Genomic DNA, 24,385 nt, shown 5'->3' on the forward strand with positions numbered 1-24,385 from the left:
TACAGCTTTAAGCAAGTTACACACACACATCTTAACTTCTAGAAGTCCCTGAAGTGTGGCTGAGGTGTGTTTGCCATGACCTTTACTTTTGCAAAAGATTAAGTGTCAGGTTGCCTTAGCTTCTGAACTTTTACATTTTTGTCCTCTTCTTTTCCTGATTGTTGGAATATGTCCTGCAAATGATGTTCATAAGGATTTGACTGCAAAATGGTAATGAAAATGTCATCATTCTGACAGGGACTTAATCTGACTTCAAAAAAAAACAATTTAAGAAGGAAAGTTTCAGGGCTTAACAGCCATGGCCTCCTGCATGCAGGGGTTTTAGGCATGAATGAGATCTTCAGTTGAGTGCTGGTCAGCCAAGAGGAATGTCTAACTTGGGAAATCTGCTTGTGCTTGTAGAGCCTATAAAGGAGTTGGTCAGCCCTGGCCTTTCAGCTGGCAGGAGGTTTTCTAAAAACCTGCAGTAGACTCCTGGAGAGATTGTGTTCTTTTTCCTGCCTTAGTGCTTAGGTGCAAATTCTAGAAGTGGCAGCAGTGAGTAAAGATTAGCTGTTTTTACTAAATTGGTTAAATTTTTCATGAACTTTTGAAAGATAGGAAGATATTTATGGAGCTAATCAGTGTGTCTTTTGGGGTTTTATGCCTAGAATTCTTAGTTTTTCTTTCCATATTGCTGAGTCTGTCAGTTTTATAAATGTGAAGAACACAAAAATCAGAAATTGTAATGTTCTGCTGTTTTTCTTTAGATGTCAGCAACAGAGAATTGATTTGTTGTTGCTGTGAAGACAAGAAGAGAGTGAATTATGATTTAGCTTTTTTGCTCTAAAGAACTGTTCACCTGTGCTTGTGCAGTTCAGCTTTACAAAGTTGTATTTTTTGTTAGTATTGAGATAGGAGCAGCGTCAAGAGCAGTGCTTGAATTACTTAGTTTGTTTTTTCTTTGAGAAAGAATTAAACTATTTTGATGCTTACATAGAATATGGTATGAATTAAGGCAGAGTTAGTTGTAATAAAATTGAGAAAATCTGTGATTCTGCCATTACATGATATTTTGTTCCTGTCATCTTCTCTCATGTCTCACAAAATTGGGTTCTCTTTGTTGTGTGCTGCCTGACTTGTTTTTGACTATCAGCCTTGGTGAAGATTAAGCATTGCATGGCAGAACCATAGTTACATGCACAGTAGCATCTTGGAAAAGAATTTAGAATTTAGGTTTTGAAGTACCTTGTTGCCAATCTACTTGATTCAATAGCTGATAGTGGATTTTAGGGCACTACTTATTTGTTTTGTTGATACTGATTTAAAGTTTAATTTTGTAATAAGCTTAGCTGAAAGTGACTTTGTTTCAGGTAGCATTATAAAAAGAAATGTCACAGAGCTTCAAAGAGGAGATACTTTTCTTTTTTACCTGTAAATGGTGACAGTAAAAGTAAATATCCCTTTTTAATTTTGCTTATTATATTATTACATCTAGGCCAATATGTTTTAGAGGGAAAGACTGTAGACCATGCTCCTTGAAAACATTTCTTTTGAAATGGGAGTGTATTAATAGTCAGAATTGTTTGTCTCATGGATATTGAGAATGCTATGTTTAATTTTGGGACTCTCAAAATGTTCACCATTTTATAATGACTAGTAAAATATGTGTGTTGGTTTTTTGGGGACTTTGTTGTTTGCTTCAAATATCAGAACACCTTTTCTGATATGTATTCTGTGAATAACCAGTTATCTATCAACATTTGTTTGTAGACACCATTTACCTTTGGCTTGGGCCAAAGGGCACCATATACAACTGGCGAGCATTGTCTTCTTTGTAGAAGTGAACGAAAAGATACTTCGCTTTCAGAGAGCGGAATAAAAAATTCTAGCAAAACAGCACTTTCCACATCTCCAAAAGCAAACAATATGCTGCATCTTCCACTGTGGGTGTGTCCAGACTGTCGAAGAACAGTCGAAAAGGAGGAGAGGCACGCTACAATAGAGCAGTCTCTCGTGGTAAGTTCAAAGTACCTCAGTAGACTGAGAAGATGCTTAATTATGGGCTGCATGTCACTCTGTGCTTTGGAACCACTGGAACTGTAAATGCTTAAAAAGGATTTGAGGTGATTTTGAGTTGGTTTTATTTAAACTGAATAGGGAAGTTGTTCCAAAAGTGAGGAGTTCTGGTTCTGACTTGTGATGTTTTAAGTATAGCAAGGTTGGGATCTGATTTTACTGAGGTTTTATGTTTTAATTCATTGGGTCTCGAGCTTTGTCCATATCCCCTGTACTTAAATCCAGTTTCTTCTACTTTTGCCAACATGACCTTACTCATTACATGGTTTTCTATTTTGTCTGGTCATACTGTGTTTTCCTCACTTTGTGAAGTAAACTGTCTGAATTTTCCTTGTTCTTTCGGTGGACTTCTTGAGCCACTGCACTTGCACTGACACCTCCCTGCAGATATCTAAGTTTTGCTGTCATTTCTTTCCTGTATTTTTTAGTAAAGAGGCACAACTTTGATAGCATGAATGTAACACTTTCCTAGTCTTGGTAGCACTGCAAGTACCAATTTAATATGTGGTGCTAATATTTCAAATTGTGAATTCAACCTCATGTAAGAGCTGTGCTTAGTGTTGCAGGAAGATACTAAAAGTTCGTTGACAGGGCCAGCAAAACCTCACTAGATATTGTCTAATGACAACTGTGTTATACTGCAGAACCAAGTCTTCATGACTGACCTGGGAAGTCACACACTTGGGATAATTGGAAGTGTTGTAGATTCCAGCTGACATCTCCTTGCAGAGAGCTAATAGGCTGTGCACACGCCCATAGGCGCATACAGATTTTTACTTTAGTAAATCACTGTGAAGAAAGATTGTACATAAGGTGTTGTTAAGCTTGTAATACTTAAAAGTATAGTTAAAGATGATTTTTGTGAGGAAAATTTAAGAGTATATCACTTATATATAGCTTGTGTTTACAGATAATGTCGCTATTAACAATGGTAGTAAACTAATCAAAAGAGGTTACATCTAAGGGAATTATAGTGGTGGTATGGTGGTAAACACATTCTAGAGAGTTCAAGGCACAGCAAGACTGAGGCATATTGTCATTCAGTTGAGTCAAATTTTTTGACACATTTAAGCTCTGTTTAAGGAGCTAGTAAGGAAAATGAGCATCTTAGATGTGCAAAGAGGCAGGATTTGTTTCCAAAACATTTTCTTTAGCTACAAATACTCCAGGTGTAAATAAAAATGTATATATTTTTTTAATTTGGCAAGTGTTTATTTTTTTGTTTTTAAAGAGGAATTTTTAAAAGCAGATAGCAAATAGGTTTTCCAAGATTGAAAGCTTGACTTAAAAAGGCAATTGTATCAATTAGGTAGCTAGTCAAATTAGAGAAGCCAGCTGGGAAAAAAGCCAAAATTAGCTAAAAAAAAAAAAAAATTGTTACCAGTGACTGCAAGTCTCAAAGTGAGTTCAGGTTACAGGTTTGCTGTAGATGTTCTTGTGTTCAGGTTGCTGTTGCTCTCATTAGCTTGCTTGGCAGCAACTGCATGCTGGTTTGTTCTTACCTGTGTCTCCATCCTGATCCAGGATTTGGGGTACAAAAAACCCATCAGCAGTCATGAGATGTGAGAGAGGTCTCTGCCTGGTGCCAGGGAAATCTGGTGGCAGACTTGGGAGGGCGCAGGAGAGAAGCATGGCATGTGCTGGGCTGGGGAACAGAGAAGGGAATGAAACTGGAGACAAAAATAGCAGCAGTGTCGGGCGAGTGGTCTGTGTTGTGCTAGAGTTGAACAGCACTGTGCACAGGAGATTGCATCCATTTCCAATGGCAGCAGCTTTCTAACATCCATTGCTATGATAAAATTATTTCTGGCTGTTACAAACAAGGAGATTTTGATTTCTGCTAGAAGGGGTTGTTAAATTCCGGAAGCCAAACGTACTGTTACGTGGAGACTGAAGATATAGTGCTGGTTTATGCAGGTTTATGATAAGTGTGGATGATGCAAGCCTTCCTTTAGCTTAGTTCATTGTTTATGCTGAAGTACGTAAAGGTGATAATTATAACTAACCAGTGTACTTTGATCATTAAAAATGAAGCTCTGTTTGTATCATTGGTCATCTCTGTCCATCTCTTGCACTTATTAGGCTTTCGGAAGAATAATTCTTTGTGGCGAATTGAGTGTCCTCCCAAAATACAAGCAGCACTAAGAATTGCCGCTTTAATATTTGTCTACCTAATAACATTTTATACCTTAAAAACTGTTTGGGTTTTGTTTGTTTTTTTCAGAGCCAAGATTTCCTTTTGCACATGCCTCTTGGAAACAGTGGATCACAGCAGGAATCTGTAGGAGGAGGAAGAATAACTGTTGGTGCACAGACAGTGCCTGCTGCAGATCTTAGCAATTCCTCTCCTTCAGACATAGCATGCAACTGTGAAGCCTGTAATGAACGCAGGTAAGAACTGAACTCAACCTCAGCAGCATGGTGGTTGTAGTCAGATTTTGGCAGTGTTGTAGCTTGTTTGTAGGTGTGTGCTTAAACTCTTGAAGCAAGCTGTCTGACAGTAACAGTAATTTCTGGATGGCAGTCTTTACCTAGTTTCATACTTAAAACATTTTCAGATGTACTTTTGTTTTTTTTTCTGGAACAGTAGGAATCAGTACACCTATGTGGTGCATACAAGTAGAGGGTAATTATTTTTGTCTTCACATGCAGAGAAAATTCAGCAGAGCCTGAACGTGAACCTCAGCAGCTTCAGAATTACTGGTCTGAAGTCAGATACATGGTTCGGTGTATTTATCGTCAAGCTGGGACCCCTTTGGCAGATGACCAAGACCAATCGTTGGTACCAGATAAAGAAGGAATGAAAGAGCTGGTGGATAGGTATTCTTCAAATAATATTAATTCTATTGGATTTTTCAGTACTAGTTTGAATGCATGGAAGCTATTAATATGCTGTTTGCAATAGGAATATAAATGCATAATTATGAAAGGGTTCCAGAATGTTATTTTTTAAAAGGCCTTATTCATAAGAGAGTGTTAAGTTGGAATTGCCCCACATGACAATCTTACCTTGTGGAACTAGCCTGAGGTAGTAGTGGTAGTTAGTGTTTGCATCTTACTGTGATTGTAACACCTGGAAGAAATTTTATAAAAATTAAAAAAAGTTACATTGGGCATTGATCACTAGATGACGTGGATTTCAATTTCATTCTCATTTTAGAAGCCACAATTGTAGCTTTTGTAGGTGTTGAAGTGAAAATGGGCTTAATAAGATCCTCTGTGATCTCCAGGATTTTTTGCTTTTAAGAATAGTATGGCAAACTTTAAAGAGCTCCAGTAGGATCATCTCAGTTTCTCTCTAACTCAGTATGTGGTCAAGGAGTTTTTATTTCCTAGATTCCATATGTGCTTAATATACTGAGATCTGAGCAGTCTGTCCAGCTGTAGTTCTCATGTGCAATTTCTAGTTCAACCTGAATTCTGGTGAAGTAAAGACGTATTTAAAAGAGAAATTCATTTAGCACTACTCTTAATGACTGTACACCTGAACCAACTTTAATAGATAATTAAATAAGCATATTGCACTTTGCTTATATAAAAACAGTTTGGTTTTGAACATGAGTTGTGTACATCAGATTAATATATTGTCCCTCCCTATTAGTCACACTTTGTTTATTGAAGTGATCAAAACATGCAATATAGGCCTGGAAATCAAAAATGTTTAAATGTTGTGTAGTATGTTGGTAATTAAAACTGAATCACAGCTAGAGTGGTTATTGATGTTATGCATCTCCTTAATGGAAAGATTTTGGACATCAGAACATTTACTATGTAACTTTCTTACGTACTCAGGAGCTCATATTACTCGGAACTGTTTTTCACTTTTGACAGAGATTATTAAAATAAAAAGAGACAGGATATCAAAGAAGGAAACCTTAAATACCAGTTGGATTATTTTTCACTTGAGTTCCCTATGGTCTGTAAAGTGTAAAATAAAAAAAGGATATGGTTTGGGCAGGCATCAATGTGCCCAGTCTGTAGTCCTAATATCATGCGGAATGTTTTTTACAAAGGTAGTCAATGGAAGTATTAATATGAAATGCATTTAAAAAAAAAAGACTGTTTTGTGAGTGGTGAGGGAAAAGCATGGATTAGATAACTGCAGACTTCTATTTACCTAACTCTTAAGTACTTAACCCATTCATTTCTTGTTCCCACCTCCCTGTGCTGTATAAAACCCAAAGCATTCTCTGCATAGTTAAACTCCATGCACAGAAATTTAGAGTGAAATTGAATTATTTGAAGTGGTTCAAAGCAGCCATTGTGATCAGTTTTCTTCTGTAGACAGAAATTTGTCACATGTTAAGAACAATGTGGAGAAGTTATGAAGAAGCTTATCTGGAGTCTGGGTGCCTGCAGGGTTGGATGCAAATGGAGTTAAGATTTTGAGCTCATAAGTTGAAGTGAATTGTAAAGTCTTAAATCAGGTGTGCAGGCATCCTAGTCCTAAAGGTACACAGGAAGCTAAAGCTCAGTCCCATAAGTGTAGAAGTAGGGGACTAGACTGTGTTCTCTGAGATTTAAAGTAGTTCTCTAAACCTGAGCCACTGTGGTAATTTTTGATGATGATAATGGTAACTGGTAAATATGTCCAGGAAAATGAAAACTGTTGATTCCATGCTCTTTTATTTCTTTTTTGTCACAAATATTCTAACAATAAAGGCTTTGTGAAAGAGATCCATACCAGCTTTACCAACGGTTGGAACAACAAGCTAGGGAATATGTGCTTGAAATGAAGGTTCGTCTGCTCAGACACTTGTCCCTGGGATCTAAGGTTGCATCAACGTTAGCAACAGAAGGGCCACCCCAGGCACAGCAGTTCATCTCACTCCTACTTGAAGAGTACAGTGCACTCTGTCAGGCAGCGTGTACAATCAGCGCCTTCCTAGTTACTCTGGTAAGACTGAAAAAACAGCCTTTGTGCTCCTGTTTGCCAGGACTAATGTTGACAGAGTTGTTTCTGGGCTCTTTTATGTGTCTTCTGTGATTGTAAATTGTAAGGTTCTTGTTGTGTTCATCCTTAGATACAGGGAAATTCTGAAACTACAGTTAAATATTCAGAAGTGTGGAGTAGGTATCTCTTAGAGTGGCTTGATGAAATTAGTTTATCTTCACAAAGAAGGAATGTTGTTTGTGCCGCACACTCTGAAACAAATCTTTAAGCAGATTTACAAAATATTAGCTATCATGGTGTGGAAAACACTTCTCTGTTAATCTTTAATGGTCTCTTGACAACCATGATTAAGTGACACCAACTTCTGTATGTAGCACTAACTTAAATTGTTTCCATGTTCAACTTTTCACTCACAATCTAGGATGGCTACTTGAAAAGATTGTGTTGCCTCAGACTTAATCTGCTATTTAATTTATTGTTTCTAAAGTTCTTCCTTAAATGCTGTTTTTGTCAACTGATTTTGTTGTTAGACTTGGGATTAGATTTTTGGATATAAAATGGGCAGTAGCCTTAAAAATTTCTTCTTGAGAAAGTGTCCATTGGGTGAGTAATACCATAAATAAATTCTGTAATTTTATTTTTTTAAGGTCTTAGAAAGTTATTAATCCTGTTTTGTTATTAATCTTTTCTTGTGCAACTTTTGTTAAGGTCCTCATCCTGTCCATCTCTTTTCTTGTGTAAGCTTTGTGCAAGTAGAAAAAAAAAATGTGGCTAAAATGGGGAAGTTGGATTTTATTGCCAGCTAGGTAAAAGTGACTGTCTGGATAGGCAAAGAGAGGAAAAAATAGATAGATGGAACATCCACTATGATGGCTGTAGGTGAGGATATAAAGTAGAGAGGAAGCAGAGATTCTTTACTGAGGTAGGGCTGTCAATAAAACTAAATTACCAAATCAGCAAGATATTTCTTCTCTGAACCTTGAGCATATGTGGTGGGTTTTTTGTTCTGTATTTGTTGTTGTCTGTATTATTTTTCCCAGCTTTATCACTTAGATACAGACATAAGGTCACTGCTATTTCCTGTTTGTTGGCTGTTTTAACAGTCATTGTTTCTAACAAGGTGCTTGGGAGAAGGCTGCTCTCAAGGTTGATTTGTGTTGCAGCTTGTTCAGCTGTAAAGTGAAAGCTTTGCAGTGCACCTTAGCTTTCTCAAAGTGGATCTGCCAATAATGAACCCATTAGTGCCGGAATTACACAGCTGATCAGAAAAATAACCATTTTATACCTTTTTCCTGGCAATTACTGTGAACTAGTAGTCATGAAAACTAGTAGGTATGGGAGGTTGAACTAATAGCTATGAGACAACATAAGATGCTTGAACTCCGTTGTCAACCCCTTTCCTGACAAAATTGAAAGTAAAATAAAATTCTCTTTTAAAAAATAAAACATAAGAAAACACCAAATATGCTGTGTTTTTCTCGTATTTTCCCTCTGCAGCCCAGTCAGTACTGAAAACATCTTTCTACTAAGCTGTGACCTTGAGAAACTGAAATGTGAGAATGTAGGATACATTTCTTAATATTACACTTCTCTCATCCTTTTTATTAAATGGAATAGTATGTCACAGCTTTCAGTACTGGTAGTAGGGTCACTAGCTTTTTCAGGGTGCATGGATGTTTCCTCTCAAGATACCAGTAAACTATGGACAAAGGAATCTTTTCAGCTAAAATACGTAACAGGCAGGCAAGATCTCTGAATGTAGTGCTGCCTTCCTTTTAAGAACAAAAGCTTTGCATGTAGTGTACTGTAGAAGGGCATACAATGCCTTGAAACTCCACCTGTGAGAAACTGGCTTCTCCATGAAATTATGGACAGTTGTCCTTTCAAATGAATCCATCTGACTTCAAGAGCAGAACTGAAGTTTTGTGCCCCACCAATGCAGGGAATGACAGATTATACTGACAGCAATTTGTAAAGACTGTGGTCAGTACAGAGGGCCCTCAAATACCCAGCATACAGACTAGAGAAAAAATCTTGTGATAATTCTTTGAGAGAAATACCATATTCTGCACAAACTGATACACAAGAGTTTGTAGATAAGTGTTGATTGTTTTGTTCACAGCATAATATGGAAATTCCTTAAGAAATCAACCTGTCTCAGTGTACCTTGAGAAATTTTCAGCATTTTATAGAAATGTAAAATATTTTGAAGACATGCAACTCAAAATGAAAAAGTACACGTGTTTTTTGCAACTCAAAAAACCCCACAACCTACCCTTCTTAATAATATTACTTTGAACTTGTTTTTTTAAATGCTGGTAGTCTTGTCTTCAGGTCTGATGTAAATATGTTTCCTTGGTTTATTTTTTAACCCACTGTTATTAACAAAACTTTAACATTCCAGAGTATAATGGTGTTTCTGGGTGCTTGGGGTTGTAGTGCTTAAGGCCCACTTGCTGATCTGAGAGCCAGAATGCTTGCATTTAATTCTGCTGTGTGGGTGAGTCCTGGTATAGAAAAGCTGCATACTGCTGGCTATATGTAGGAAAACTTGCTGCCTTGAAAAGTATATTATACGTGTTTTGAATTTTTGTGTTTTAATGATAATAGTTTTAAGGTTTAGTTCTTGAAATTACATACAATTATGTGTTCAATAACCTCAAATACAAAATGTTCCACTTAGTAAAGAAGTGAGCTGTTGGTCTTGTCTGTTGAGAAAACTTAATTCTTTAAGCTATAGTTGAGGAGAACTGTTTATTAGATTTTATATCAGTTTTGAATAAAAATTATAGGTTGACATTGCATATGTGTCTTATCCTAGATAAGTTCAAAAAGCTGAAAAATAATCATAAATAGACAATTTTTTTGGCAAGAAAACCTGAGAATTACAGGTTCAGATCATAAAATGTGTCTTTTGGTGCAGAAATGAATGGGAACTTCAAATAATGTAGACTGATACTTTTTAAATTATTTTTTTCTTAAACTTATGTCAATTTAGAAGGAATGATGCTATGGTTATTGAAGTCATTAAAAATTGCTTCAGTTCTGAGGGTTTGGATATTAAAACTGCATAACATCTGAGCTGGTTCATACAGCCTGTAGGTTGGAAATTATACTTTTAAAATAATTCTTGCCTTGCACAGAATTTGGGTTTTTCTCCCTTAACCCTGGTTTATTTCTGGTTGCTTTATCATTATAGGAAAATGAACATTTGAAGAAATTTCAGGTGACATGGGAATTGCACAACAAGCATCTGTTTGAAAATCTGGTATTTTCTGAGCCACTCCTGCATAATAGCTTGCCAACGCTGGTGTCACAGCTAAGGTAGAATATTACTTTTGTTTTGTGGTTTCAAGTAGAAATGAAAACCTATGTTTGCAACCACAGCATTGAAAATATCTGCTGCTGCAATTGAATTTGTAAAAATCTTTGTTCAATCTGTCTTGAAGAAAGAGTATTGTTGATTGAGCAGTCTGCTGTCATAACTTGCTTGTCAGAAGAATTTCGAGCCTAATTTGCTTAGTTGTAGGTTACCCAGTAAAATGACAGCATCCTGTGTCAATACTGATGGTATGACTGAATAGTACTGTTTTCAGTTATCAGGCATTGCTGCTGTTTTTGCAGCTTTACAATCAAATGAAAGCCTCACTACCTTCTATTTCCCATAGTGCACAGAACTTAATTTGGAATTTTAAGCCATTTCTCCATTTTCATTGGAGAAACCCCCTTGCTGTATGCTTGTAGGTCTCATGGCTTTAAAGCTCCTGAGGCATTAAACTGTATATTTTCTTAGTAGGGTTGCTCTGCTTGTAATTTGTGTACTGCCGAAGTGTTTGGGTTTTCTAGGGAAGAGGTATTAATAGAAATTTTCTTTACCCTATGTCTGAACTTTAACATACAGTCATGGGTGGTTCATGTTGACTGCTCTGTCTTGTTTGTGATGAAGACACGTTTATGATCTGTGTTACGTGTGTTCTAAAGGTATTGTCTTGGGTAATTTTCCATGGTACAAGGGCAGTTTGACTAATTCTGTTACAAGAGATGTTGTGCACAGTGGAGAAAAAAAAAATAAATCTTTTGAGTCCTCCTTTTGCTAGTAGATACTCAAAAGGAAAAAAGAAGAGACAGAAAGGTAGAATTGTTGCCAGGCTCAGCAAAAAGTCTAAGATCTCTCATAAGTTACCCAATTTGTTTAGATGAAACTGGGTTGATACTGAAACCTTTTCTCCCCCTGCCTCAGCAGCTGATTTTCTTCCTGTGTTCAACAGCATGTTGTTTAATTGTGTATTTTTCCAGATCTGTGGCTTCTTTTCTACGACTATCCTTCATCATTCCATGCTTTTTGACAAGGCCTCTCTGCATCTCTTTGCTCCAGCAATCCTCACTGTATAAAAATGTTTATGTTGCCTTTATCTGCAGAGCTGAGAGTTGGTCTTGGTGAACTTCATGGTTATTTCTTAACAAAAGCATTTTTCATTTAATGTACTAGTTCTGTGCTACTGCAATTAAAGTCAGAGCAACAGAAGTTGTTCTGCTGTCACTGTGGTGACAGTCAGCTTCAAAGCTTACAAAGATGATGAAATCAGAATCTCTCTGCACGAGCTTCTTTTCCAGTGCATTTGTGTTTGCTAGGTAGTTTATGTGAAACACCCTTGAACTTACGGTTTTGCCTAGTTTGATTGATATGAATCACTTTTTGATAGGAAAGGTTCAGCACAAGCTTCCCATTTCTAGGTTATATAGTGTATGTCTTTTTGTTTGTATTCATGGACTCTCAGGATTTTATTGTTGAGTTCTCTGTGTCTTGAAGTGACAGAATTAGATTTTTCTTGGAAAGATATGTTTCTGCCTCCCATTGGAAATTAGTGGAGAAATGGTCCATCACAGAAGCCTCACATGGAAAATCAGGGATCAGCCTAGTCCTCTGCACATTTGGTCAACAGAGAATCACTTATGTGCAGTAAAGGAAGTATTTCCAGAGTTTCTTTACAAAAGAGCATTGGCCTCATTATTTTCTCTTGCTGAAGAGAAATATGAAATGCCATTTTAACATCTCAACTTTGCTTAGATTTTGGGTGTTCGTCCTTTCTTTCATCCTTTGCTTACATCACTAAATTTTTTGTGGCTTTTTCAAAATACGTAGTTGTTGTTCTGTGGTTAGTTCCAAGGATGCTTATCAGATGTCAGACTAGAAAAGGTGCTCACATAGGGAGATTTAAACAGCAGCCTTGCGGGGATGGAGTTTGCTTAGCTGATACAAGATCAGCTGTGTCAGTATTCCACAGGTGACGGGGGCATCTGCTGGGGTAAGCTACCAGGGTCTTGTTTGGCTACTACACCGTCAGCATCTGTGGCTTGTTTAGGAGGCAGCTCAGCTACACAGTCTGCAGACCAGCTGTAAGGTCTGCAGCTGTCCATGGCTTAGCAAGAGTTAATTAGTCAGCAGGGCTTGTAGGTCAGACACAGCATTTCATAAGGATGTGTTTTCATAATGAGTATTTGTGGAAATCCAGTCCATTCAGAGGTGACGGGGTAGTACTTCCTGATGAAGGTGTCAATATGAAGAGTTTCTAAGAGGTTAAATAATATTGATTGGGTTAAGATGCTTCTGATTACAAGCAGCTCTGACATGCCTCCTTCACCACACTGCTTTAATGGGATGTGGTGACCAGTGAAGTGGCTGATATCTGGAGCTTCTCTGTCCCCTTTGTTTTCCCAGCATGGGATGGGACAGTGGTGAGGATATTTGCAGAGCTCTGGTTAAATGCCATTGTCCAAAAAAATTATGTGTTCTTCATCAAAATACCTAGTTTGTCAACAGGTATGGCTTGGAAGTCTCAGTTACTTTAAAGTGAGCAATTCTTGTTAAATTTTTGTTACCTTTTTTAGTGCAGTCAAGGAACATATTCTACCTCTGTTTAGAGGACTGAAATGTTAACTAAATTGTTGCTTTATAGTTGCCTTGAGGGTTGAAAGTGTATTTACTAGAATCACATTAGCTTTACTCAGAGTCACAATAAAAAATTCAAGTGGTAATGCTGTTGCATTGCTAATACAAATTTTTTAAAATTGAGTTATTTTGCTTCTGACTTGAGCACAATTTAAAAAATATTTTGTGCACAACTGCTGTGTGAAAGAATAGTAGTAGTCAGGAGCAGTTATGAGAACAACTTACTGATTCTTATATAGTAGGGATCTGATTTTCACATAATTACATAATACCAGAAACAAAGGCCAAGAAAACTAGTAAATTGTCATCTAGTAACAGGAGTTGACAGTGTTTTCACTAATAGTAAGAAGTGTTGTATCCTAAAGGCACTGTAGCCCTTGAAACTTCTTTTTGTACTCTTCAACCAATGGACATCCCAGATTTTAGTGTGCAGAATTGCTTGTGCATCCTTCTTAAGTGGTTCTGTTGCAGGTTCTGGTCAAAACCAACAAAACAAAATTGAATTTATTGGCCAATTCACACTATCAGCTGTAACTTGGTGGTTACTGAGTTGTCTGTTTGCTCAGCTCTTCATTATGCTTAATTGCCAAGTTAAAATTAAGGGGTTAGCTCTTTGCCAGGTGACAGGCAGGACTATGAGATTCTGAGGTTGGGTTGACATCCTATTGCAATGAAAATCTATAACAAACCTCCTTGAAATGCTGGAACTGGGCTTAAATATCACATTTTGAGATACTTTGATTCTATTTTTTTTGTACTGACTTTGATTTGCTACACAAGCTCTGTGACTAATTAATTATCACACAGTTTCTCCTTAATTAGAGTAGAAAAACGTTGTAAAGCTTGAGTTTATTTGTGTCACTTGACAGGTCATTACAATTCAGTGTGGTTTAAACACATGTTACTGAGTACAATTTTGTCTTTTATTATTTGTAAAGTAAATGTATTGGGACTTGGCATATTTACTTAAGAATCATCATGCTGTGCAAAGTTGCAGCAGTAGGAAGGGAGGTAAGTCTGTCTCCTATTTCTGAGCTCCTCACAGAGACAGTAAGCAGTGACTGGCATACCCATGTTTTGAATTCCACGCTGCTCAAGTGATAGTAGGTAACTGCTTGTATCTCACTTGCCTTATTTTACAGCACATTTCCCACCTGGAACTCCAGCTCATCTAGTCATCTTTTTAGCACTAGTCATGAGAGCTCTGCTTAACAAGCTTCTGGTTTTATTTTTATTATGTGGCTCTGCAGTGGATAGTCAACATGTATATTTAGCCCATAGAATTTGGAAGGATATATCAAGCAACAAAATTCGAACAAATAGGTTCGTCATCTGGTTGCTCATGGGAAAAAGGCTCTAGCAATGTGGCACTTCCCACATTCTTGCTATTGTTGGTTACAGAAGATTGGAATAAGCAGAGTTTGGATATTTTTTGAAAAACTACTAAAAATACTCAATTTTTGGGATGCAAGCAGCTATGTGGGCCTAGGTGTGTCAATAATCACATTTTCACAACATTCTTTTTGGCTGGCAGAACTTAAAAAGCATGATTCTTCAGTGAAATGTCTCTTCCATAACCAGTGCTATTTGAACTTCTAGGCTTGGAACAACACACGATTCCTGTAGTGAAGATATGTATAGTACCTTGCTACAAAGGTATCATCAGCTGGAACAGGAAATGGGCCAAGTTGCTGAAGCATGGCTTGAATGCCAGAAAAGAATAGATGATTATGTTGATGAACAGGTAAGAGTCATGCAAGCAGTCTCTTGACTGGTTATGTAGGGAGCAGCCCATGCAGGACTGTGCCTTCAGTGAAGGATAATTTCTTGGGTATTTTTATCCAGGGCTTTGAAGCAACAAAATGCAGCTCTTTTCATTCATGTTAGTCATTCACAATAGAAAAGCATTAACTTACCAATACTTAGTGATGATTGTACAATGACATATTCAAGTTGCTGAAGCAGATTATTGTGTTTTTGTTTAGAGATGGTCTTTGAACATTTTGTAATTATGTTAGCCAGTAAATGAACCATAGGAAATAAAAATAACCCATTCCACAAAACCCTCTAAGCTTTCAAAATAATAAGTGCTCTACATGAAATCCAGAGGAAGAGGTAGCTTTTAAAAATTATGGCATGTTTCATAGTGTGATGATGGTCATTGTACAGTTGTCAAAATGGGAACTGCAGTTTGTCTCAATGCATAAATATTTGAAACCTCTGAAGCAGTCCTTTAATCAAGTATATGTTCTGATAGCTTGTTCTTCTGAATTTGCGCTATGTTTCAGAAAATAATCATGTTATTGTGCTGACTCCTACATTGCTGAGAGCTTAATTTTCAGAAAAATAGCTGTTTATTTTGTAAGTGGTTGTTTATACTCTTCAAAAATTTCTCCTGTGGCTTTTGTTTCATGCTCAAAAAAACTTAATTTTTTTAAAGCACCTCAGGAAAAGAGTGAAAATCTGCTTAATTAAATCTTGAGTGTTCTAGAAGAAAAAAATCTCTTGGAAATAACTGAAGATGGAGAATTTTATGTAACTTCTATTTTGAAGTTTTATGAGCAATAGGAATATGGAGAACTAATTTGAGATTCAGTAATGCTATGTTGCTACTGTAGATGACAAGCATACTTGAGTCTTATGATACACTGTAAATGTCCTTTAGAAGTTGTTCCCTGTGTTGAAGATTTAAGTAAAATTTTACCATTAATTCCAGTGCCTTAATGATGGAGACAGGATATAACTAATTTTATTTTTAATTTTACTTTTAGAGTTTGTGCTATATTTGGGGACTGTATCTGTGAGCTTTGAGTTAAAAAGTTTTCTCTTAGTCTGGCTGCTTTTGTGCTCCTAAATATTTGATTGCAGCTCAGTAAAATGTCACCATCTCACATTTTTTGCTATTAGAAGTCGTCTTCCCCATGGTGTTGGGGTGTCATGGCTGTCTGATATTGCCCCTTCAGTAAGAAAGGAGCCCACTTCACTGCCATCATTCATTTGCTTTATTTTTTTTTTTTAATATGGATTTTCTGTAGAGTCACATTCATATTTGGTTTCTGAGTGGTTGTTCTGCACCACTTGATAAACAGCTCTTAACTGACTTTTCTGTATTTCTTTTTATCAAGTGACCATGCAGTTGCCACAAGTCCTGTCTTATAGCATTTTTTAATTTGCTCAGTGAAGACTATATCCTATGCGAACAGGCACTCTTCTCCCAGTTGAGGGAATTTAATGTGATGACTTACTTTCTAATGACCAAAAGTACCTGCAAAGGTGGGGCCGTGTATGGGTAACAACTGTAAAACCTAAACCATTAAATTTTAAAAAAGATACTGATATTTATATTGGTATTTATTTGTAGGAAAAATTATTTTCATGCCTTAAACTCTGTGTTGTTAATAACCTGTGGTTATACTCTGTTTATGAAAAATACATTATTCAGTATAGCCATCATACCTGAATTTGCAGTGATATTTTTGTCAACAAGGTAGAAATCAGAAAGCCCTGGTGCTATAGAAACTGTGGATCTTAACAGTGAATGCATGTTCATTAGTGGCTTGCTTCTTGGCTCAAAAAAATGGTAAGGTTTTGTTGGTAGTGTTTGAAAGGTTAAAAAGGAAAGGAGATTTAAGAATGGTTCTCATTTATTGTGGAACTATACCCAAAACAGTGCATCAGCAAAGATAATTGATGGACCCTCCACTACAGTATGTTATGTTACTTGTTGGTCAAAAAAGAGAATAGTTCTGGCAAGCAATACAAATATTACTGTTTAAGACTGTATTAGACAGCTGTTTCATGCATGGACATTACTTAATAAACTGGTAGGCCATGTTTGTATGTTGTGATGAAGTTTAGAATAAGAAACCATCTGTAGCAGTGCCCTTATTAATCATTTGTTAAATCTGAGGAAAATCTTGGAGTATCTGGAGTACAGGAGAGTTTCAAGTGCATGAAGCCTGTACATCCAGATCCAAATTTCCTTACCAAACTTACACTACATGGACCTGAGGAGGTCCCAGGTTTTTCCAACAAGTAATGGGTAGACAGTCATATGTTTCCTTTTTTTTTCTTTTGTTTACTTTTATTTTCATTTAATTTTTTTAACTGAAATGCTTTTGCCCAGGCAGAGCTTATTGCTCATCTATCCATATTAATGTGTGATTTTTATTTTTTTTACTGTCCTGGTCAACTTAATGGACAAAATAGTATGGGCATAGATTGGTTTTTGTTTTTATGGTATCTGTGTAGATAATTGAAGCAGTCGTTATTCTTGTGTGCTAAGAGTTTGTGATAGAAATTATTTTTATTATTTCTAGTGAAATAGTCTAAGAAAATAGATTCACACATGGAATTTGGGGGAAGCTCAAATGTGATTTATATTTGGTGCAGACTTTAAAATTTGGAAGGAACAAGCATCTTGTGATATATATATGGGCATCAGAGTCCATACACAGATGATTTAATGTTATATTTCTGTTCTGACCCGACTGCTGGCTTCGTTTTGTGATTAAATCCATTTCAGAATGGAAAAGTAATTGTTCACCTGTCTGTCTTGCTTGTCTGAGGGAATCTCAAATACTTTTTAGCCTCAAATAAATAGGGAGGAAGGAAGAGGGTAGTAGTGGCCCTCTCTTCTCCATTGGGCAGCAGTAGTAGCATATTCCGTCCAGATGTACAAGACTGAAGTGTAAATTTTTTCTTCTGATGGCATTTGAATTTATCTTCCACTCTCTAGAAGGGTTCTTGGGCATGATTCATATGGTTGTATTGCAGCTGCTTTGCTCTGGTGAAATAAATATTCTCTGAGGAAAAGAAAGGAGGGAGAGAAGTGGGTTTCTATTATTTATGGAATCAATAAGTTAAGATACTTGCAGACATGGAGTATTTGAAAGGTTGCAAAAGTGAAAGTAGGAAAATGTGAGTGTCAGCTCCTGTTCCCATTAATGCTCAGGTACCAGGACTTATCCCATGCTGTTTGCTGTGGCAGTGTCTTGGCAGACTTGAGTAGGCAGCTCCCAGTTAATGCACTGGCTGTTTTAAATGTCGTTCTCTGGCATTAAAAGTCTTCTTTTATAAAGTGTAGTGAATGGAAGGGGCTGACTTTGATGGTGAGGGTTCAGGTATCAGGGCACCCAAACCACTGGGTGTTGCTGGCTTTAAATATAGCTCAAGTGTTCTCAGGAGCTGATAGTTCATCGAGGATAAAATTTCTGATGTTGCTTGCCACAGGCTCTGCAGTACCTTTTAGTGTGTCTGATAAACGGTATGAGTGATTTAAGAATATGTCAGGAGTGCCTTTTTTTTCCCCTATTTTTTTTAAACACACATGGACATAGTAAACTCATTTTTTGGTATTAGCGTTATCTCACTGGAGCAAAGGAAATCCAAATCCACAGTAGTAATTAAAATATGATGCTGATAGTTTCAGAAATTAATTAGGCAAATTTTTTCCACTTAATACTGCTTCAGATCCCCAGCTTAAAATTTCATCTTCTAAGTTAAACAGTGATAATAATATACTTAGCTTAGTAGTGCGACTTTAAACTTTTTATCAAGTATTAATTTCTTGAGGCATGCTTTTGAAGATAAAAAGAATGTTGCTAATAATGTAAACTACTGGTCTTTGGCTCACTAACCTATTTTATGAAGCAATTTTTTATATTCTATAAGGTGGTTGATGATGACTATTATTATTTAGGTAAATTAAAAAAAAAAAAACAAACTATAAAAGATAACCCAGGTCGTTGTTTTTCCTCACTGATGAAGTAATGCTGTTAAAATGTTGTAAGGTACTACAGGAGGAGTTTCATTCTTGCATTTTTTTGTGTTATAGTTCCTTTTGTGTTCACTCAGAGTCAATTTATTTACTAAATCAGAAAAAAATCATTTATGTACAAAAAGTTACACACTCTGTATGCATTTATGGTGATATGATTTGAAAGACTTGTAATTATAAAGTATTTTTCCAGCCTTAGATAAATCAAGGGGCATGAAAAACTTTGGGGAATAAATAGTCTTAGTCTAGGTCACTACTTCTGATTCTTTTGACTCTTCAGCTGATTAATTCCACATTTGGTGCTTTGTGGTTTACACTTGAGCCTGCATTGAGGCCTTGCTGTAAGTCCAGTATCTCTAGATTTTAGTGGATTGTACTGAATCTGAGATGTTGAGTATTTAATACCAATCACTGTTTATTAAAAATATTATAAAACTACTTAATAAAAATAAATATTAACATAAGGAGTAACAGTGGAAAAACTTGAGTGGACAATACAAGTGAAACATATTGTAAGTGAAAATAAAATCTTCTGTTTAAATGACTCTAATTAGCAAATAAAACATATTTCATATTGACTAAGTGTGTAAGTGCTTGCAGAATAGTACAGATAAGCTTGGTTTAATTAAACAGATAAGCCAGTTGACAACAAAGTAGGTTTTCTATTGTTAAATCAATGAGTTTTCCTCAAATTCTGTTTTAGATGGCAATGAAAACAAAACAACGCATGCTAAAGGAAGACTGGGAATTTTTTAAACAGAGGCGTTTTATTGAAGAGCAGGTAGGATTTTTTTCGTACCATTCTAAGTCATACAAATGCTACACATACATTTGTAAGATGCAAACATGAGTGTAGTCTGCTGTACTAATTCTGCAACTATGCCAGGCATGAAATTTGATCAACTAAAATACAGAAAAGCGAGAGCCAAAAAGAGCAGGTAGAAGTATGTAATCTCAGTTACTACAAGTAACTCATTCTATCCATAGTCCTAGGTCTGAATGCCAGGTGTTTAAAATCTTTGTACAAAAAAAGGGGGAATTTTTGTTGCCTTAGAGTGGGATCCAAAACAGCCAATACATTGAGTGTGGAGCTGTCTTGATGTACACAGGAGGGAGTATTATTCTCAAAAGTTTAACAAATGCCTGTGTGTGTGCAGGAGCATGAGCTTCAGTATCAGGGCAGGTGATTCTACGTGTTGAAACTCTGGAGATAGCTCCTGCATCTATTTTTTGGGGAAAGGGCTGAGCAGAACTGTGTTCCTGTTTTTTTAAGCTGTAACCAATGAAGGTCCAGTAGAAGTTTCTACCTTATTATAAAACTGCTGTTTAAGACTCAGTACTCTCTTCTGCAGCCTAGAAGTATTCAAGTGTGCATCATACTTTCCATAAGAGTACAGTGGGCTTCAGATAGAGTCAACTCTGGATGGAGAGCCTCTCTGTTCCTGTACCAGTATGCAGAAAGAAACGCTAGTCATGAGCCAGAGAGAGTATGATAGTACATTTTAATAAACTTAAACTTAAGCTCAAATTGGCAATGTCTCAAAGCAGTCATCAGTAAGTACTTTTTCCTGTAAGGAACATTAGCATGTGTTAACCACGTCTCCAGAACATCTGGTATACAGGTCTCCTCAGAGGACTTGAGGAAGAATCCTCTTTTTCCTTGATCGTAATTGGCCTTAAGTGAGCTGTAAGACCATTGCTGCTTAGGTAAGGATCAGGTCTGGGCATCTGTAGAAGTGGGAGCTTAGGCACATCCTTGTTTAACCTAAGGCCTGTAGGTACCTAATGAAATTAGGTGCTTTCAGGATTAGGCCTCTGCCAGGTGGAGATTATTTGGATTGTATTTTTTCACTAATGCAGTCAAGTCCTCTTTTGGGCAGCTACTCTTGACTTCTATACCATTGTAGCTACCAAATTAGTCCTAATTTTTTTTTTGTTATTTGCAAGTTAAGGGTCAGTTTGCTTTCTCCATTTGTCAGCAGTGTCCTTTTGTGCATATCATGAAACAAGACAAAAACTGCTCAAGTTCAGAATACATCAGTAGAAATACCGTGCAAGATGTACGTATGAATGAGTCAAGGAGATGGACGTGTCCACTTTCCTATTTCATAGTAGAGACATGCTTTATTTGAAGATCATTGATGCCAAATGTTTGTCGTTTGTAACTTTGAACTTCCTTTTTTGTGATCAAAGCATCACCTTCATGAAATTATTCTGCAATATTCTGCTTTTAAATTATTTTGCCCAAAGAACCCTTTTTGATTATGTAACTTGTCATTTTGTGCCATTGAATTTTTAACGGGAAGACTTGCACTACTAAAACACTGCCTTTACCATTTACTTCAGCTTAATAACAAGAAAGCACTATCTGGGGAGAACAACTTCACAGACACAATGAGACACATGCTGTCATCACGTTTGAGCATGCCTGACTGTCCCAACTGTAATTATAGAAGAAGGTGAGCTGATGTTTTTAGTATGAAATCATAATAAATCATTACTTTCCTGTTCAAGGAAAAAAGAAAAACATTATTGGAACAAAGAGTGTGGTTACTTTAAATAAATGCCAGTTAAGCAAGGTCATAAAAATCTGTGATTTAATTCTTGAACAGATGTACTTGTGATGACTGCAGCCTTTCACACATTTTAACATGTGGCATCATGGATTCTCCCATAACGGATGATATCCACATTAACCAGTTACCACTACAAATTGATTCTGCTCCGGATTATTTATCTGAGATCCGCCCACCCAGTATGTCTTCAGCAAGTTCAGGATCGGGTTCCAGCTCACCTATCACAATTCAGCAACATCCCAGACTCATCCTCGCAGATAATGGTTCTGCACCAACTTTGTAAGTTCCTTTTTCTGTTTTAAATTTTTATAGTGAATGGATCTCAAGCAGGCAAATGACATTGGCAGGATATCATCAGGTAATGCTAGTTTTGCCTCAGAAAGTTTAATAATGGTACTGTATTCAGCTGGCCACAACTCCAGCTGTATGTTGTGCAATTGTACATATGTTAAAATAGATGCTGTCAAATATCTGAAAATTTCTGTAGAAACTGTATTTACCAGTATTGCTAGAAGTTTTTGTAATGTGTGCTTTCCTGCTTTGGAATTACAAGGACATCAGATATTGATCTACTTTACAGCATCTTGTGAAAATGTTGCCCTACACTGAGCAAGGGAACTGGCATTCTTTTCTTTGAAGGATTGTAATTTCATATGAATCGCTGTAGTTCCAAGAAAAGCCTTTATTATATGGCTTTTAGGATTGTTGAACCTATGTTAATATGTCTTGCATCAAAGATTATTGTCCCTATCAGAAGTATCTGCCACCCAATTTCTTACACTATAGTCAAAGTCATATTCAGACATGAGTCTAATGGTGAGCTTCCACCCCTTTGTAGTTTCGAAGAGTTAAAGCTGCTTGGTGGGCTGGCTTTTATACTCAGTATGGGTACAGCTAACCAGGAGTTTCCTCAGTTATGTGATATTCTAAAGAAATACTTAAAAACCCCCAACTTGAGTTACTTGTGTGGTGGGAACACTGAAAAATGAAATACCTGCTGTAGGTACAGTCAAGGGAATTTGCTGTAGTGTTCTGCGCTTATACACCGCGATGAACGAGGACAGTGCAGATGTGTGGGATGTTTGTGGTGACTGTCAGCCACTAAGTTTCATTTCCTCTAAACATTTATCTACTACCACCAATGGTTCAATATTTTGTTACGGAGCTGTAGTTTCTGAAGCCATTCAGAGAACACTTGAAAACAGCTACATGTTCTTACATGTGTGCTTTGCCATTTATATAAACTCACTAATTTTGGTGCTAAAATGTCAAAAATTGTTCAGTTTGTCTCTTCAGAAGCTAGTTCAGTTGAATTCAAGTATTATTTACTGTAAGAAGCCTATTTTTAGGGAAATACCACTGCTCCTTGGGGAAGTGCCATTTTCTGTCTCATACTATCTGCTGTGTTTTGTTTCTTCATTGCACATTTGAAATATGCCTAATGGTGCCATCATGTAATTAAATCTTGGCTCAGTATTTTATGGAATGCAACAAGATAAAAGTGCACAGTTTAAGAGCTCTTCTAAGAGCTCTGGATTATTGTAGCAACATGAGCTAACCAATCTTAGCAACACTTCCCTGGAGTGAGTAATTAAATGTGCAGGTCCTCTTACTATCTCTCTGTAAGGCAAAAAAAAAATCCACTAAGTATTTTAGAGCAGATTATAAAAAGCATGCAGATGTGGGATTGTCTACAAACTAATTGCAGCTGAGAAGTTTAAGAGCTACGTGATGTGTTCAGTGTTCCCTTTTTACTGTTGTGATATTTAATGTGTGGAAAAACTTATATTTTATATTGTGGGTTTTTCCCACTTCGCAATTTAGGAAGATGCTGGCATAAGGCTTTTTTCATCAAGTTAAAGGTCATCAATATCCTGGAATCATTAATTCCATAGATTCTTGGTCAGAAAACAGTGTTTGAGAAATAATTTACCCAAAACCAACAGAGAATCTTACTTTCAATTGAGTCTGTCATTCAAGCATATGACTGCTACATTCAGTAGGATTATGTGGCAGGTTGTTTGATTTTACTTGCTTGAAAAGGTAAATTCAGTTGAACAACTTGGAAGACCATCTGTTGACTCTTAATTGGAATATTTATACAATGGATGCTCTCAATTTTCATCTCAATTGCTCTCAATTATTTCATCGTGGCATTGTAGCTGCTTTCACTGTAACTGAGCACTGTGATTTATCTAAGCCTCTTTTCCCCTCAGTGGTAGTGATGATGATGATGTTGCACCATTATCAGCAAAATTTGCTGATATCTACCCACTGAATAATTATGATGATGCAGAGGTTGTAGCCAACATGAATGGAATCCACAGCGAGCTGAACGGCAGCGGTGAAAACATGGCATTGAAAGATGAGGTACAGCATTTACTGTGTCGTAGTTTTTTCTGGTTTTTGGATGTGCTCACTGTAGAAATGCTTGTCCTTGTTAATGTCCTCATGTTAATGAGTTAATGTTGGCCAGTCTCCTCAGGTAAGCAGTACTAGCAGCAGTTCCTCAGAAGCAGATGATGAAGAAGCAGATGGGGAGAGCAGTGGTGAGCCACCAGGGACTCAAAAGGAGGAAATGTCTCTAGGAAAAAGGACATTAAGGAAAGATGAAACAAAAATGGATAGTCCACCACCTTCTTACCCCAGTCAGCAGGTACAGTCATCTAAAAACATCTTGTAGTAGATTAATTTCTGAAATGTGGCTGTTGAATTAGAAGAAATTTAAAATATTAAGTTGTCATTAGGTAAGTATGACACCTAAAATAATTAGTTATTACATTGTCATGTCAAATAATCTTTTAGTCAAAACCAGAAATATGTTAGTTATATTTAAAGTTGCTTCAGGAAAAGGGGAAAAAATCTTATTCCTACCTGTATGAATGAGAAACGTAAACTAACAAACATTTCTGTTTGGAAGATTGACCTGGGCTTTGCTAAGTCTTAGCATTATGTTATTTGTAATTAATTTGGGTGGGGTGTGGATGTTATGAATACTTAGTTAACATATATTTCTTTCATACTCTATTTGAGGATTTCCTTTCTCTGGGTAAACCCTGTATATTTAAATCAGTTACATGACTTAATGTCATGGGTCTTGGGATGTTTGGTTTGTTTGTTTTTAATTG

At 36.6% G+C, this 24,385-nt stretch overlaps 1 protein-coding gene across 2 annotated transcripts in view; it reads left to right on the plus strand.

Moving 5' to 3' along the window:
- Window positions 1-24,385, plus strand: part of FAM193A (family with sequence similarity 193 member A) — a 77,211-nt gene that overhangs the window by 32,654 nt on the left and 20,172 nt on the right. Inside the window, exons 3-14 of one of the 2 annotated variants that reach the window (XM_086889007.1) lie at window positions 1,753-1,998; window positions 4,283-4,449; window positions 4,711-4,878; window positions 6,721-6,955; window positions 10,152-10,276; window positions 14,502-14,646; window positions 19,385-19,462; window positions 20,034-20,168; window positions 21,028-21,140; window positions 21,294-21,536; window positions 23,474-23,627; window positions 23,734-23,913. In XM_086889007.1, the coding sequence (XP_086745133.1) occupies window positions 1,753-1,998; window positions 4,283-4,449; window positions 4,711-4,878; window positions 6,721-6,955; window positions 10,152-10,276; window positions 14,502-14,646; window positions 19,385-19,462; window positions 20,034-20,168; window positions 21,028-21,140; window positions 21,294-21,536; window positions 23,474-23,627; window positions 23,734-23,913 (1,989 nt within the window). The remainder of the gene's footprint in view (window positions 1-1,752; window positions 1,999-4,282; window positions 4,450-4,710; window positions 4,879-6,720; window positions 6,956-10,151; window positions 10,277-14,501; window positions 14,647-19,384; window positions 19,463-20,033; window positions 20,169-21,027; window positions 21,141-21,293; window positions 21,537-23,473; window positions 23,628-23,733; window positions 23,914-24,385) is intronic. The other variant, XM_086889006.1, reaches the window with a different exon arrangement.

The sequence above is a fragment of the Cyanistes caeruleus genome, chromosome 5 (assembly GCF_971803275.1).
Source record: "Cyanistes caeruleus chromosome 5, bCyaCae1.hap1.1, whole genome shotgun sequence".
NCBI classification, from domain to species: domain Eukaryota; kingdom Metazoa; phylum Chordata; class Aves; order Passeriformes; family Paridae; genus Cyanistes; species Cyanistes caeruleus.